This window comes from Salmo trutta, chromosome 8, assembly GCF_901001165.1.
Source record: "Salmo trutta chromosome 8, fSalTru1.1, whole genome shotgun sequence".
Classification (NCBI taxonomy): Eukaryota; Metazoa; Chordata; class Actinopteri; order Salmoniformes; family Salmonidae; genus Salmo; species Salmo trutta.
This window is the reverse complement of record NC_042964.1, coordinates 13992607-14008370: the sequence shown is the minus strand read 5'-3', so window position 1 is coordinate 14008370 and position 15764 is coordinate 13992607. Positions and strand designations below refer to the sequence as shown.

The 15764-nt window shown below is 45.6% G+C and overlaps 1 protein-coding gene across 2 annotated transcripts; it reads right to left on the bottom strand.

The window, feature by feature from the left end:
* Positions 1 to 1334: 1334 nt before the first annotated feature.
* On the bottom strand, positions 1335 to 14153 carry LOC115198254 (myozenin-2-like). 2 transcript variants are annotated; one of them, XM_029760065.1, is made up of 6 exons: positions 13888 to 14153; positions 12675 to 12764; positions 11486 to 11646; positions 9526 to 9655; positions 4892 to 5075; positions 1335 to 1969 (listed from the first exon to the last, which is right to left on the bottom strand). In XM_029760065.1, exons 2-6 carry the CDS (start codon positions 12754 to 12756, stop codon positions 1729 to 1731), a joined length of 798 nt encoding a protein of 265 aa, XP_029615925.1. In that variant the 5' UTR covers positions 12757 to 12764; positions 13888 to 14153; the 3' UTR covers positions 1335 to 1728. The 2 variants fall into 2 exon arrangements, with proteins under 2 accessions (XP_029615925.1, XP_029615924.1); XM_029760064.1 differs by having other exon boundaries at positions 11486 to 11652; positions 13888 to 14150.
* Between the last annotated feature and the right edge of the window lie 1611 nt (positions 14154 to 15764).

The following is a 15764-nucleotide window of genomic DNA, read 5'->3' as shown; positions in this document are numbered from 1 at the left end:
GGGGACAAAAGGCCACTCTAAAATGTAAAGTTTTGTCACACAACACAAAGCCTCAGATGTCTCAAGTTTTGAGGGAGCGTGCGATTGGCATGCTAACAGCAGCAATGTCCACCAGAGCTGTTGCCAGATAATTTCTCTACCATAACGTCTGATGACGTGTTAGAGAATTTGGCGGCCTGTCCAACGGCCTCACAACCGCAGACCACGTGTAACCATGCCAGCACAGGACCTCCACATCCGGCTTCTTCACCTGCGGGATCGTCTGAGACCAGCCACCCGGACAGCTGATGAAAGTGTGGGTTTGCGTAACCGAAGAATTTCTGCACAAACTGTCAGAAACCGTTTCAGGGAAGCTCATCTGCGTGCTCGTCTTCCTCACCAGGGTCTTGACCTGACTGCGGTTCGGCATCGTAACCGACTTCAGTGGGCAAATGCTCACCTTCGATGGCCTGTGGCACACTGCAGAAGTGTGCTCTTCACAGATTAATCTTGGTTTCAACTGTACCGGGCAGATGGCGTCGTGTGGGCGAGTGGTTTGCTGACGTCAACGTTGTTAACAGAGTGCCCCATGGTGGCAGTGGGATCATGCTATGGGCAGGCATAAGCTATGGACAATGAACACAATTGCATTTTATCAATGGCAATTTGAATGCACAGAGATACCGTGACGAGATCCTGAGGTCCATTGTCATGCCATTCATCAACCGCCATCACCTCATGTTTTAGCATGATGATGCACGGCCCCATGTCGCAAGGATCTGTATACAGGAAGCTGAAAATGACCCAGTTCGTCCAGGGCCTGCATACATACCAGAAATGTCACCCATTGAGCATGTTTGGGATGCTCTGGATCGACGTCTACCCGCCAATATCTAGCAACTTCGCACAGCCATTGAAGAGGAGTGGGACAGCATTCCACGGGCCACAATCAACAGCCTGATCAACTCTATGCGAAGGAGATTTGTTGTGCTGCTTGAGGCAAATGGTGGTCACCAGATACTGTCTGGTTTTCTGATCCACGACCCTACTTTTTTTTTAAGGTATCTGTGACCAACAAGTATATCTGTATGCTTCCCGGTCATGTGAAATCCATAGATCAGGGACTAATTTATTTATTTCATTTGACTGATTTCAGTATATGAACTGTAACTCAATAAAACATGCAGCCCATGGATCCTTCACTGTAGATTAACACTCACTGCTGAACAGTTATTCAAGCATTTCTCTGGGAATATGTTAAAGCAATTTGTATCTCAATCACAAGGGATATAGAGTGTACTGTATATGCTGATGTAATTCAGCAGGAAAAAATGCAATTCAATTGTAAACTGAAATTATAACATTGTGCTTTACATCATTTTATTTAGCTCAAAAACAACTAATACAGTAATCAAATGTCATCAGGCAGATAAATTATATCTTATACACATCGATGTGCAGTATGTAAATATCCTATACTGTATTTAGTAACTCTAGCTAGTGTAAACTAGCCGGTTTACTTATTTCAAGTGCAGTTTGGAGATGGGCAGAACACCTTGGGCATGGGCAGATCAGTTAATCAGAGAAACTTGTATTTTCGCCACAAAAAAAGTAGTTAACTTTCCATAAGCAGGCAATCAAAAATGCCTCCTTCTCTCACTCTGACCTTATTCTGACCCTAACCCAGTGGAAGGACTTTTGGGTAGCAAAGCAGGCAGCATCTCAGAAGACTGAGCAACCGCCAGAAGTTCAAAGGTCATCGGACTCTGGGATAAGCATGGGATCCAGGTGCATTTTGGGGAGGATGAGGGGGGCGCTGGCCCCCGCCCAGCCGCAGGCCACCCTGTTGAATGTGGGCCTCTGCACCGCAGGCTCCCCCTGGAGCTCTGGGTACAGCTCCGGCATGGGGTTGTGTTCCACGTCGGGGGCCTTGAACAACTGGGCCAGTATGGTGGACTTGCCGCCGAAGCCGCCAAACGGGGTAGCCACTCTGGAGATGGATAGAGGATTGACAATGTTAATATTAGCCTTGCACAACTAACGAGGCAGAGGGGAAGTGACACATTGACTGAGTCATCAAAGAGTCTAAGCCTCTGGCTGGAGGACATGTTCTTTTGACACGGTAAGAGATGTATGGTGTATCTGTTGACAATGTTGTGACTCAGATAAAGGAATGTACAGTATGTCAGTGGATACTCCATCCCCTACCAAAGTATAAAAGCAAGTTTAGATTTTTATACATTTCTGCCTAGTAGACATAGAGAATGTTGTGTAGAAAACCAACCGTTCTAAACACTACTTGTTTCTTGCAAGGGTAAAGCATAATCTTTTTTTTTTAAGGATATCGGATTATCAAACCTCCTTAATGTATTTTTTTGGAGGGTTAGGACAGAGTTAGAAACAAGATTTGGGGGATAGGCCTAGGAGGAGGAACAGTAAGGAAGGGCACAGCCAGTCAGGGAAAGGGGGGATACCTAGTCAGTTGCAAAACTGAATGCATTGAACGGAAATGTGTCTTCCGCATTGAACCCAACCCCTCTGAATCAAAGAGGTGCGGGGGGCAGCCATAATCGACATCCATGTCATCCGCGCCAGGGGAGCAGTTGTTGGGGGTTAACTGTCTTGCTCAATGGCAGAACAGCATTTTTTACCCCACCGTGCTGACTCTGGGATTCGAACCAGCGATCTTCTGGCTCTTGAACTTTGGGAACCCCTGGCCTAGCGGTTTTCACTCAAGCCCCCCCTTGCAGCATTGGGGAACATTCCGCACCCCACGTCTATTTCTATCGGCACAAGCACTGTTCATGACACAATTTGTCCACCCCCCTCTTGTTGATGGAGAGAACATTTTGCAGGTTCAAAGCTTATTTCCTGCAGTTCTACACATTTTGTCATGTGATATTTCAGTGACTCGAACATTGCTACAAAATCTATGGGCCAAAAAACCTAGCTAAAAAACGTGGGCTAGTTTATCTGGACATTTCTGAGAAGTTATAAATGGCTCTCTGAGGTATGCAATGACTGACATGACAAGAGGAAACTGATGATGCGCTACCCAATTTCAAAATTGCACCTTGTGCATTCTACTATTACAACTTTCTCAAGTAAGTTGAAAGCCGAACTGAGTTCCTTAAAAAATTTAATAAAATATATTCAGTACCAGTCAAAAGTTTGGACACCTACTCATTCAACGGTTTTTCTTTATTTTTACTATTTTCTACATTGTAGAATAATAGTGAAGACATCAAAACTATGAAATAACACATATGGAATCATTTAGTAACCAAAAAAGTGTTAAACAAATCATAAAATATTTTATATTTGAGATTCTTCAAAGTAGCCACCCTTTGCCTTGATGACCGCTTTGCACACTCTTGGCATTCCCTCAACCAGCTTCATGAGGAATGCTTTTCCAACTTGAAGGAGTTCCCATATACACTGAGCACTTGTTGGCTGCTTTCCCTTCACTCTGTGGTCCAACTCATCCCAATCTCAATTGGGTTGAGGTCGGGTGATTGTGGAGGCCATGTCATCTGATGCAGTACTCCATCACTCTCCTTGGTCAAATAGCCCTTACACAGCCTGGATGTGTGTTTTGGGTCATTTTCCTGTTGAAAAACAAATGATAGTCCCACTAAGCGCATACCAGATGGGATTGCGTATTGCTGTGGTAGTGTGCCTTGAATTCTAAATAAATCACAGACAGCATCACCAGCAAAGCACCATCACACCACCTCCTCCATGCTTCATGATGGGAACCATACATGCGGAGATCATTCGTTCACCTACTCTGCATCTCAGAAAGACACGGCGGTTGGAACCAAAAATCCCACATTTGGACTCATCAGACCAAAGGACAGATTTCCATCGGTAAAATGTCCATTGCTCGTGTTTCTTGGCCCAAGCAAGTCTCTTCTTCTTATTGGTGTCCTTTTAGTAGTGGTTTCTTTGCAGCAATTCAACCATGAAGGCCTGAATTCACACAGTCTCCTCTGAACAGTTGATGTTGAGATGTGTCTGTTACTTGAACTCTGAAGCATTTATTTTGGCTGCAATCTGAGGTGCATTTAACTCTAACTTATCCTCTGCAGCAGAGGTAACTCTGGGTCTTCCTCTCCTGTGGTGGTCCTCATGAGAACCAGTTTCATCATAGCGCTTGATTGCTTTTGCGACTGCACAAATTTTACGGATTGACTGACCTTCATGTCTTAAAGTAATGATGGACTGCCGTTTCTTTTTGCTTCTTCGAGCTGTTCTTGCCATAATATGGACTTGGTCTTTTACCAAATTGGGCTATCTTCTGTATACCACCGCTACCTTGTCACAACACATCTGATTGACTCAAACACATTAAGACGGAAAGAAATTCCACAAATTAACTTTTAACAAGGCACACCTGTTAATTGAAATGCATTCCAGGTGACTACCTCCATGAAGCTGGTTGAGAGAATGCCAAGATTGTGCAAAGCTGTCATCAAGGCAAAGGGTGGCTACTTTGAAGAATCTCAAATATATTATGATTTGTTTAACACTTTTTTTTTTTTTTTTTTGGTTACTAAATGATTCCATATGTGTTATTTCATAGTTTTGATGTCTTCACTATTATTCTACAATGTAGAAAATAGTAATAGTAAAAATAAAGAAGAACCCTTGAATGAGTAGGTGTGTCCAAACTTTTGACTGGTACTGTATGTATGTATTAACTTTTTTTGGGGGGGTGGGACCCCACAGTTTGGGAACCACTGCACTAGGCTACCTGCTGCCTTCAGTCAGCTGAGTGAAGACTTGAACCTCCGTTGGCGTGGGGGTATAATTTGTCGGGAGCATTACTACTGCACCAGCCTCCGGCATGGCAAGTACTGTACTATTTCAGCCAAGGTGTGGTCCAGGACAGGTCCATCATCAGCCATACCTGTTGAAACTCTTGTACCCTGGTCCTTCAGGCTTGGCCTCTGGCTCTGGCAGGTGGTTGACAAGGCTATCAGCCAGGGAGGGGTCGCTGTGGTAGATGGCCTGGTCCCAGGGGGAGTGGTAGGACTTAGGGCATGTGCTGTTGAACTTCTCTGGTTCCATTTGTTTTAGAGGTCCACCATAACCTGGGCAAAAGAGGGAGAGAGAGAATCTGGTGTAAGGGCCCTGTGACTCCACATAACCTTGATTCGGTACAGTTTGTCAAAGCGGTAGAAGAAGTTGGGAGAGGAAGAATCAAAGGGAGAGGTAGGGAGGGAGAGCTAGACATAGAAATAGGGAAGAGAAGGAGGCAGTGAGAAACTGCATAACAGAGAGATGGTGTAATGATTTACAATGACCTTTGAGGAATCTATCAGGTCATATACAGTAATCCCAAGCTGAGTTTTGTCTAGCACAAACCTCAATATAAACCATGTGCAGCACTGTATGGGTTCTCCCTGTATGGTCAAAAATATGGTTAAGTTTCACAGTGAACCAACATGAAGGACATTTTTCTGTGTGGTGTAAGGGTGACAGGGAAGGCCTATCCAAATAAGTATCCTTCAAAACGAGTGTTCTTCGCCAGGGGCGCCTTGCAAGCACATGTGTTACGTAACGTAGGGTGTTGCTGTGTCACGTCCAACCCACTCACAACAAACAAAATATTCTGAGTTTGTTTTATCGAGGAGGAAATGAGAAAGACCAAACATTGTCCCCTCAGGGGAGTTCTGCTGTTTTTTTGAGAAACTTCCTTCAGAAACGCAAACCACAAGATTTACTCGGGGCCACGGAAAAGTGTTCGAGCATGGCTGCACATTTGGCTGCATTTGGCTGCTGCAATGTGTTGTGGGAAATGTACTGTGACTGCCGCACTGCAGGAAACACTGGGGGTTGGGAAGATAAAAGGGAGATCCCTGTATTAGTGACATGGGCTTAAGGCATGGTAGATATAGACAACAAGACTAGAGACAAAGTTTTGACTCCATGTTTTGAAGCATTGTTCCAAATGTGAAATAACCGCATCTTGTCACGATCTCGAGCCAGTCCATCAGACCCACACTACCAGAGGGATAAGATATTTGGGTAGCACTTGACATTACAGCAATGAATAAAGTGGTACCATGGTGATAACATGTTACTATTACATATCTATTACCACTGTATTACCATAATATTAGCCCTTTTCGCCACTCTAATGTGAAGTGCTATCGATATGGGTATATCAGTGGAGTAACTTACAACACAATAGTCTGATTGCAGTGCAGTGATTTATTCGGTAGCCATTTTCTTGCTTCCCTTCCCTATTCAACAAGCCATTAGACACCCAAAAGTGAAACATCTGGGTCCATCTCTTGGCTAATTTAAGAGTCATTACACGTGTGACATCCGATACCCTTTGACCCCATTTCTCGGCTACTGTTATCGCTATGTCCACTGACTTCTCCGCCGACTCCCTCTCAAGGTGGCGGCGTAGTCATATGTTCCCAAAATAGCATCACAAACTGTCTCCATGTGCTCATCGGCTAAACTGGTGTCCATGTTATGTTGACGATGCTGGATCAGAAGGTTGTGCGTGATCCGAGCGCCATTCTCTTCCTGATGGTTCTCAGAGGACAGCGAGTGGTGGACACAGGAAATACTCTGCTCATTTCCTGTGGAGGAACTTGACTTATCAAACTATCCCCAAGGTCGCCCGTAAAAAGTGAGGGAAGGGGGAGAATGGATAGATATAGAGAGTGAGGGAGAGATCCACAGAGAAAGATAGAGGGGGGAGAAGGAATGCTCCTGCCCTGGAGCCGGAAGATTCCACACAAGGATAATGTTTTCCCCCACGAAGGACGCCTAAGTACAAAAAAATGCAATGGAACTAATAAAATGCCAAAACAATGAAGACTATCCCCACGCCTTAGCAAATCATTTCATAGTTTGTTAAATCCAGCTGAACCAAGACCTATTTGTCACGGGTGTCGTAGGGTAGAGACCAAGACGCAGCGGGAAAATGTACACATCTTCTTTTTAATTTGGTGAAGAAGGGAAACACATAACGTATACAAAAACACAACCAACTTGACAGTCTTGTCAGGCAAAACAGCTAAACAAGAACAGTCTCCCACAAAAACCCATGAAAAACAAACTAATTATAGGACCCTCAGAGGCAACAATAACCAGCTGCCTCCAACTGAAGGTCCAACCCCAATTAACTAAACATAGAAATACAAGACTAGATAGTAAATTTCTGTTCTAACATAGAACAATGACTAACAAACCCCGGAGTAATAAATCAAATGCCCCTCTACCTAAACACATACAAAAAACACACCCTGAACCACAAAACAAACAACCCCTGCCACGTCCTGAACAAACTACAATAACAAATAACCCCTATACTGGTCAGGATGTGACAGTACCCCCCCCCCCCCCCCCCCCACACACACAAAGGTGCAGACCCCGGATGCACCTCACACAAAAAAATTAAAATAACCCCCAAAACAAAATAAAAATCCCAAAACTGAAGGGAGGGTGGCTGCCGTCACCGACGGCTCCTGTGCTACCCCCCCCCCCTCCCCAAACCTCCTACAGTGGAGGTGGCTTAGGCTCAGGCCTTAATCCTTTACCTGAGCAAACCACCCCCACTGCATACCTTTGCCAGAGGCTAGTTACTGAAGACCCTGGACTGTCCTCTGGGAGCTCTGGACTGTAGGCCGTCTCACTCGGTGCCGGACTGTAGGCCGTCTCACTCGGTGCCGGACTGTAGGCCGTCTCACTCGGTGCCGGACTGTAGGCCGTCTCACTCGGTGCCGGACGGGGCACTGTCGCCGGACACTCTGGACGGGGCACTGTCGCCGGAAGCTCGGGACTGGGCTGACGCACTGGAAGCCTGGTGCGTGGTGCTGGTACCAGATGTGCCAGACTGAAGACACGCACCTCAGGGCTAGTGCGAGGAGCAGGAACAGGACGAGTTGGACTGGGCTGAACCACTGGAAGCCTGGTGCGTGGTGCTGGTTTAGGAGGCGCCAGACTACGCACCTCAGGGTCAGCACGAGAAGCAGGAACTGGATATACCGGGCCATGGGTAAGTACTGGAGGTCTGGAGCGCACCTCTTGCACAACCCGTCATGGCTGGATAGAAATAGCAGCCCTGCACAAGCGGACTGCTGGTACAGGGCGAACTGGGCTGTGCAGAGGCCTGATGGTTGCCGTGCGTAGAGCAGGCGTATGGTAGCCTGGGCCTAGGAGGCGCACTGGTGGCCAGATGCGCTGTGCAGGCATCCTCCTTCCAGGCTGGATGCCTACTCTAGCACGGCACTTGCGAGGGGCTGGGATCGCTCGCACCGGACTGTGCGTGCGCATGGGCGAGATCGTGCGCACTTCCGCATACTCCAGCGCTCTCCCCTCCAGTTGCTTCCCATAATAAGCACGGGGAGTTGGCTTGCGGCTCAATCCTGGCCCCGCCAAACTACCCGTGTGCCCCCCCCCAAAAAAAATTATTTTATTGGGGGTGCCTCTCGTGCTTCCCCATTGGTGCGTATAAAGCCTCATACCAGCGCCGCTCCGCCTTGGCTTCCTCTATCTCCTCCGGTGGGCGACGATATTCCCCAGCCTGGTGCCATGGTCCAGCCCCGTCCAGAATTTCCTCCCATGTCCATGATTCCCGACAGTCCTTCTGTTGCTGCTTCCTACACTGCTTGGTCCGTGGTTGGTGGGAGATTCTGTCACGGGTGTCGTAGGGTAGAGACCAAGACGCAGCGGGAAAATGTACACTCATCTTCTTTTTAATTTGGTGAAGAAGGGAAACACATAACGTATACAAAAACACAACAAACTTGACAGTCTTGTCAGGCAAACAGCTAAACAAGAACAATCTCCCACAAAAACCCATGAAAAACAAACTCCTAATTATAGGACCCTCAATCAGAGGCAACCAGCTGCCTCCAATAACCAGCTGCCTCCAATTGAAGGTCCAACCCCAATTAACTAAACATAGAAATACAAAAGACTAGATAGAACATAGAAATTTACTAACATAGAACAATGACTTAACAAACCCCGGACTAATAAATCAAATACCCCTCTACCTAAACACATACACAAAACACACCCTGAACCACATAAAACAAACACCCCCTGCCACGTCCTGACCAAACTACAATAACAAATAACCCCTATACTGGTCAGGACGTGACACTATTTTATCCATACACTTACATCACGTGTGAATAAAGGAGTAAACGTTACTAGTACCGAAAGTTCTACCAGAGAGCAAGGTGTAGCTATGACCATATTACTTAATACAAGTAAAGTTGTGTCTAGGGGGTAAGGGGCTAGGGTTAGTTTCTTGAAAGGACATAAGGCCAGGAATATTCTCACCGGGCTGCGTAATTTTTAATTTGTCCCAATGCTTTGAGCTCTGTGCCCGATGCAGGTGCTCCAACAAACGTTTTCAACTGGCCAAGGCTTGATGACATCAATATCACCGGCTCACCCGTGCTAGTATAAATCATGCTAACGACTCCTCTGACATCCAGGTTGCTGAGTCGTAGGGGTCATGGGGTCATGAGTTTAGAGCAGAGGTTATGTCGCAGTTGCAGCACCCACCTGGTGCAATGTTGTCTGGGTTGGGGATGTTGCTCGGATCAGGTGTGTTCGGGGGTGTTTTAGACTGTTCCACTCCCAAGCTGTTGCTTTCTGTGGTTTCTTGACTCTGCGTTTGAAGAGTTACTCCATTCTAAGGGGAAGGTGAGAGGGAGGGAGGGAAAAGGCAAGTAGAGAGACAGTTTAGAGCAAAGGTCAGAGATATTGAGGGGTTAAGAAAGAGAAAGCGAGATGGAGAGTTCAGTGACTGTCTTATGTAGAGCCAGTAACATAAGGAGCATTGTTTTCCCATGTTGAATATCCTGTGCTGTGGTCCACAGTGGGTAACTTTCATCCTCCCAGTGATATTTGTACCAATTTATGCCAGGACTTCCTCAGGAAATGTTGACAACTTGAAATAAATTCCCCTTTGCCCCAAAAGGTAAACAAACGGGGACTGGAAGATCAAACTATTTTCATTTAGAGTTTTAATAAATTCCTCACATTCAGTGTCAATATATTCCAAACAACCTTAAAATGTACCGGTAACTGCCAAAATAAAGGAAACACCAATATATATAGTGTCTTAATAGAGTGTTTGGCCACCACGGGCCAAAACAGCTTCAATGCGCCTTGTCATAGAGTTCCAGACGCTTGCAGAATCTATTGGATTCTTCCATGAGAAATTACATCATTTGGTGATGGTGGTGGAAAACGCTGTCTCTGGCACTGCTCCAGAATCTCCCATAAGTGTTCAATTGGGTTGAGCTCTAGTGACTAAGACTTGCAAACACACAATACCCACCCTTTAAACACTCTATGCTCCTTTGAGACCCCTCTTTCAAAGTCACTGAGATATCTCCTTCTAGCCATGGTAGCCAAAATAATGGTCAACTGGGCATTTATATACATGACCCTAAGAATGATGGGATGTTAATTGCTAAATTAACTCAGAAACCACACCTGTGGGTAAGCACCTGATTTCAATATACTTTGTATCCCTCATTTACTCAAGTGTTTCCATTATTTTAGCAGTTTGTGTGTGTGTGTGTGTGTGTGTGTGTGTGTGTGTGTATGTATACAGGCTCAAACCACTAGCTATCAGAGGAAGTGTCCTGGATGTGATTTCTAAATGGAAAGAAACAGATTTGACTCTCTGTTTCAATTAGTTTGGTACAGTATATTGGGAAATGTCCCTATGTGGTCTGAGTAGCATAGTAGACGCTAGGGCCTAAAGTAGACGCTAGGGCCTAAAGTAGACGCTAGGGCCTAAAGTAGACGCTAGGGCCTAAGTGGCCTATATTGCTGGGACGAGAAGATGAAGACTTGGCACACTGCCCATCCAAGCACAACGCTTGTAAACAGGGCTTTAACTTATGCCCGTTGTAAGAATCTCATAGCTATTATGCAAGTACAAGGCCTTATCCAGAAACAACCCCTATCCACTACCCCCTATCCGTTGCCCCCTATCTGTTACCCTAGAGGTTAGGTTGTTACTGCAATGTGTCCGAGTCTTGAGCAGCAGTAAGGCTGCAGTCTGATAATCATTTCAAGTGCTTATGTGTTTCATCAGGAAATGAGGTATAGTGTTCGTCAAGTGTCTGTTGCCGTTCTCCTCCTCGTAAGCGTATAGGCTACTATAGGATTGGGGAGAATGAATCACTAGATGTACTAGCCATGGAGAACAGTCTCCTACAGTACAAGAGCTGATAAGCTCTTCGAACGCTATTGATAATGGTTGGAATGAACCAAATGGAAACTCTTTGATGAGCCTTCTTTAAATCTCTCATCACAATCGCGTAGAGCACCAAAACAAATGCTAATGGTATCGGTCATTTCCCTCATTGCTTATTTTCCCATAAACGTTCATGTTGAAACAGCAACTTTGGTCCAGTTTTTTGATTGTCGTTGTAGTATACAGAGTTTTTCATCTAGCTAGCGTTCACATTCAAGCGTGTTCATGCAAGGGGTTTGTGTTGCTTACATTGATCTGTGTGTTGGTTACATTCTGGATGCTCTCGAAGGTGTATTTCTCGGAGCGCCTCTTGCGCTTTTCGAAGAGGAGGGAGCCCCTGTTGGAGGCCAGAGACAGCTCCTCCAGCATCACATCCTTAGGGACACTCATCTTCTTCCCCAGGTCCATCTCTGCATCTGGAAGAGACACAACAGCTCTGAGAAAGTAGGGGTGGTGTGTATGGGGAAAGGTGTGTGTGTGTGTGTGTGTGTGTGTGTGTGTGTGTGTGTGTGTGTGTGTGTGTGTGTGTGTGTGTGTGTGTGTGTGTGTGTGTGTGTGTGTGTGTGTGTGTTGCGTCATTCTGTACCTCAGCTGTTCATGCCCTTGTTATGGTTTTATCTGGGTTTGGCTGAGCTAGTGTCTCCCACACGTCCTTACTTTTTAATGACCCTATTATGCATACAGTCTGTAGTCTGTCCGAGTAAATTATACTCGTTATACTGACCATATTCGCATTTATCTATTTACGTTCTACTGATTTTACCTTTCACTGTAAAACCCATCTCGCTGACTTAATATATTGTATGCTGTCAATAATACAATACATTTTTAATAATCTTTCTGTGTCAGCCAGCCTCTCATGTTGGCCCCCTTGTTTGTGATTAGCAGTCAAATCCCCCCCCCCCCCCCCCCCCCCCGTGCATGCTGATCATGGAGACGTCATAGTCTAATCAAATGAGCCAAAAGCAAACCAGCCTGACAGAATATCCCTCAGCTGTCAGTGGCCCTCAGGCTCTCCCTCTCTCTCTCTCTCCCCGATGAGCCATGCAGTTGTCCCCTCCCAGAAATAGCTTGTTCAAAGGACAACGACAAAGGGATTAATTACATTGAGTAATAAAACTTCACATTTGCTTATTTATATCCAAGGCCGTAGACGGGTGCAATGGTGCTGCTTGGAAACCAGTAGCGAACTAGACGATACCCCGTTACAGAGTGAGAGTGTTAATACAGATTGAGTGTGAGAGCGAGAGAGAGAGAGTGTGTGTGTGTGTGTGTGTGTGTGTGTTTGTCTTTGTTTACAGGCACACACACATGTATTTGTCTGTACTGTATGACTGCAGTTAAATTGTTCACGTGTGTCCATGTGTTTTTTTACATTAGAAATTAATGAAGGGAGGCAGCGGGGGGGGGGGGAGGAGAGAAGAGAGAGAGAGGCCACCTTCAGGACCCTGTATCTCCCTGCAGACGGCTGCAGCTTGCATCTTCCTCTCGTTGGTCGTCATGGTAGAGAACTGCGACATCACTGCCCCTGGAGAAACGATATCACAAGGGACAGCATGTGACGGCACGCCTTGTACCGTAGCAACTAGCTTAACAAACCAAAGGAAGCAATGCCGCGCAGCACCGTAAGGCATGCTATCCTCACCAACATTACACTCCCCCTGCCACGAACAAACACCTGCCGCAGCAGGTACAATTTATTGGTAGTGCTGAAAGGGCAAAGTTAACACATCCCTTTAAATAACCTTGGGCCGTAAAACGCCAAGCACATGCTCAGCAGACATGGCACTCACTCGGTGGTGAAGCGAGAATCAATATGCTTGGAATTACCCATGTGGGTTGAGAAAGGACAGGTACGGGACGGACAATGTCACAGCAAGCATGTGTGACGGTTGACAAGATGTGGGAAAAGTAACAGTCCACATCATACCATTGTGTTCCTTGGTCTAGCTGTACTATGCAGCATCTTGTTTTCATTTGAAATCCACATAAAAATCTGTATGAATAGCTGCTCATTCAGTAAGTCATTCGGTAAAAATCATTTAGGTAAAGACAACCGCAGAGTAACTTACAGAGAAATCAAAGTACTTGCCTTGTCCATTCACTTAGCCTGAGGGCCAATCCTAGCCATACCACAATCTGACCATTTTAATTAAAGCATTCTTAGCTCTAGTGTCACTAGTGTCACCTCCACAGAGGTCAATAAATGTCCAAAGAAGTTCTCAATGTTAGTTCATACGCTCTTGGGAATCTATTTATCCACTGTTGAAAAAGTGTAACGTTTGAGGGAATAGCACCAAAAACACTATGTATGGAGAACTTGGAAATATTGTGAAAAAGATTGCTTGACATCATCATGCATAATGACATTCATCACCGTACAGTAAGCCATTCACATATCAGGCTGCATTAAGTCTTAGGAGGGATCATATAGTAAATATACTTCTATACATCAAGTGTCCTACATTAACAAGACATGGGGATGCAAAAAAAAAACTGTTCGATTTGACAATAATACAGCTCTGTCAATCATAACTGGACTACTGAAAGTCCCAAACAAGCTTGAAACATCAATGTCCCCCTGTGGTATCACCCAGCAAAACATACAGGCACAGCACCTAGGAAGTGACCCTACGCCTATAACACCTTACCTGTGTTGTAGGTACCTTTTAGGGGCGTCTCAACATGTGCCTGTATCCTTACGGAAGCTAGGAAGACGTGGGGCGAGGAGGTCAGACTGGGTGGGGCGACCAGCGCGGGTCCTTGCACTCCCCTGTACTGAAGCCTTCAGGGGGGTGAGTGGGAAGGAGGGGGAGGTGAGGTGGCTGGCTGGATGAGTGACTGGCTGTGTGGGTGTCAGTGTGTGTCCTAGTTATTGGGTATGTTTGAGTGGTAAGGACAAAGCAACCGACTAGGTGAAGGAACGAAGAGTGAAGTCAGGGTAGGTGAAACTACGACAGCCGAAAGTCGGACACTAAGGCTCAGATCGACATGGCAGGATCAAAATAAACATCTCCAACCCCCATATCATACTCTCAAAAACTGAGATCACATGTGTGTACATTGTACAATCAATTAGTGAGAGGGAGCCTCAAATATGAAATCCATTTACACTGTATACAGTATTTCCAATGTAGCATGCTATATATGAATTGCGGCAAAGTTAGTTCCTGTTTCAGTCACGTCTTTGCTCACGTTCCCGTGGGTCAAACAAAACACCCTATTGGTTGACAGTAGAGCTTTCCACAATGCAGGTGACGGCTGCAGGATGAAGTTGGTGAAGGGCAACTGCAGAAACTTGCAATCAACTTTGACCTTTTAATCGCGTGATTTTCATGCGGTCGACATGTAGGCGCATGTCGGCCAATTTGTATCTCTATAATGCAACACACTTCGAAAGGCGATGACCAACAATGGTCACTGACTTGACAAAAGTGATCCGCTCGAACGTGCCCAGTGGCATGTGGTTCGGCCAGCGTGGGGCGATGAGGGGCTAAATATAGTGGCTACCACTCCCCTTCCCTCCCTCTCGCTCGTGGCTCAGTGTCTGTGCAGAAGCTTAGGCTGGGTGCAGGGGTTGCTGCCGGACTAGCTAATGCCTAGCCACTACTTCCCCCCAACCCCTTTCTGACGCCATACCATCTCCCATAGTTCCCTTGGTCTGACGGGCAAGGACTTTTTGGAAAGTGTGTGAGGCTGGGGTTGTAAATACCCCTCTTCCTCTAGTAGAGCCAAGGACAAAACCCTTATATTACCAATCCTTCTCACATATCTGTAGCGTAGACCTCAACGGCCTGCTCAGGGAGCTGAAATGATTGGATATGTATCTGCTATAAACTCTTCCTAAGCTGCTGAAAGGAACCGTTTTGGTATTGGGCCCTAGGTGGCAGTAGAGGTAATTGAGAGGTGGGGTTTTAAATTTCCGGTGCACCAAATGCATCAATGACTATGGGACTACCAATAGTTTAGTTACCAGGACCTAACTGCACCCCAGCCTTGTCATTTTGGAACTTTGTAGGCTCTTTGAATGGTCTTCAATGAGCTATAACTTCGTAAAAGGCAGAAGTAAATTCCTCCACAAGCACGAATAGGATTATATAAACCTTAAAGTGGCAATCTGCAGTTGCTACATCCATTTTTGGACCTATAAATGAATTATATATAAAGTTACCCATTGATTGTTAAAGAATTATAAATGCCAATGTGCTTAGTTCCACTGTCGTACCCCATCGTAAACCAAAATATAAGCTTGGTTTACTCCAATGTTTATAAACAAACACTGTATAGCTTCAAAACATGCTTAAAACTATCATTTTAATGTATTGGATGGTCAGTCCTTGCATCCATGGCTCTGTCTATGAATTTGATGGTGGTTTCATTTCTCCAGGCCATCCCTCATCTTTACACCAAAACAAAAAGCCGAGGATGTTGAGGAGTTTGTTGAACAACATTCACAGTTCACTACTTCTATTCTAGTCTATCCAACTAAATTGCTGACTGTTGCGTTATGCTACTTTGTGGCATCAAA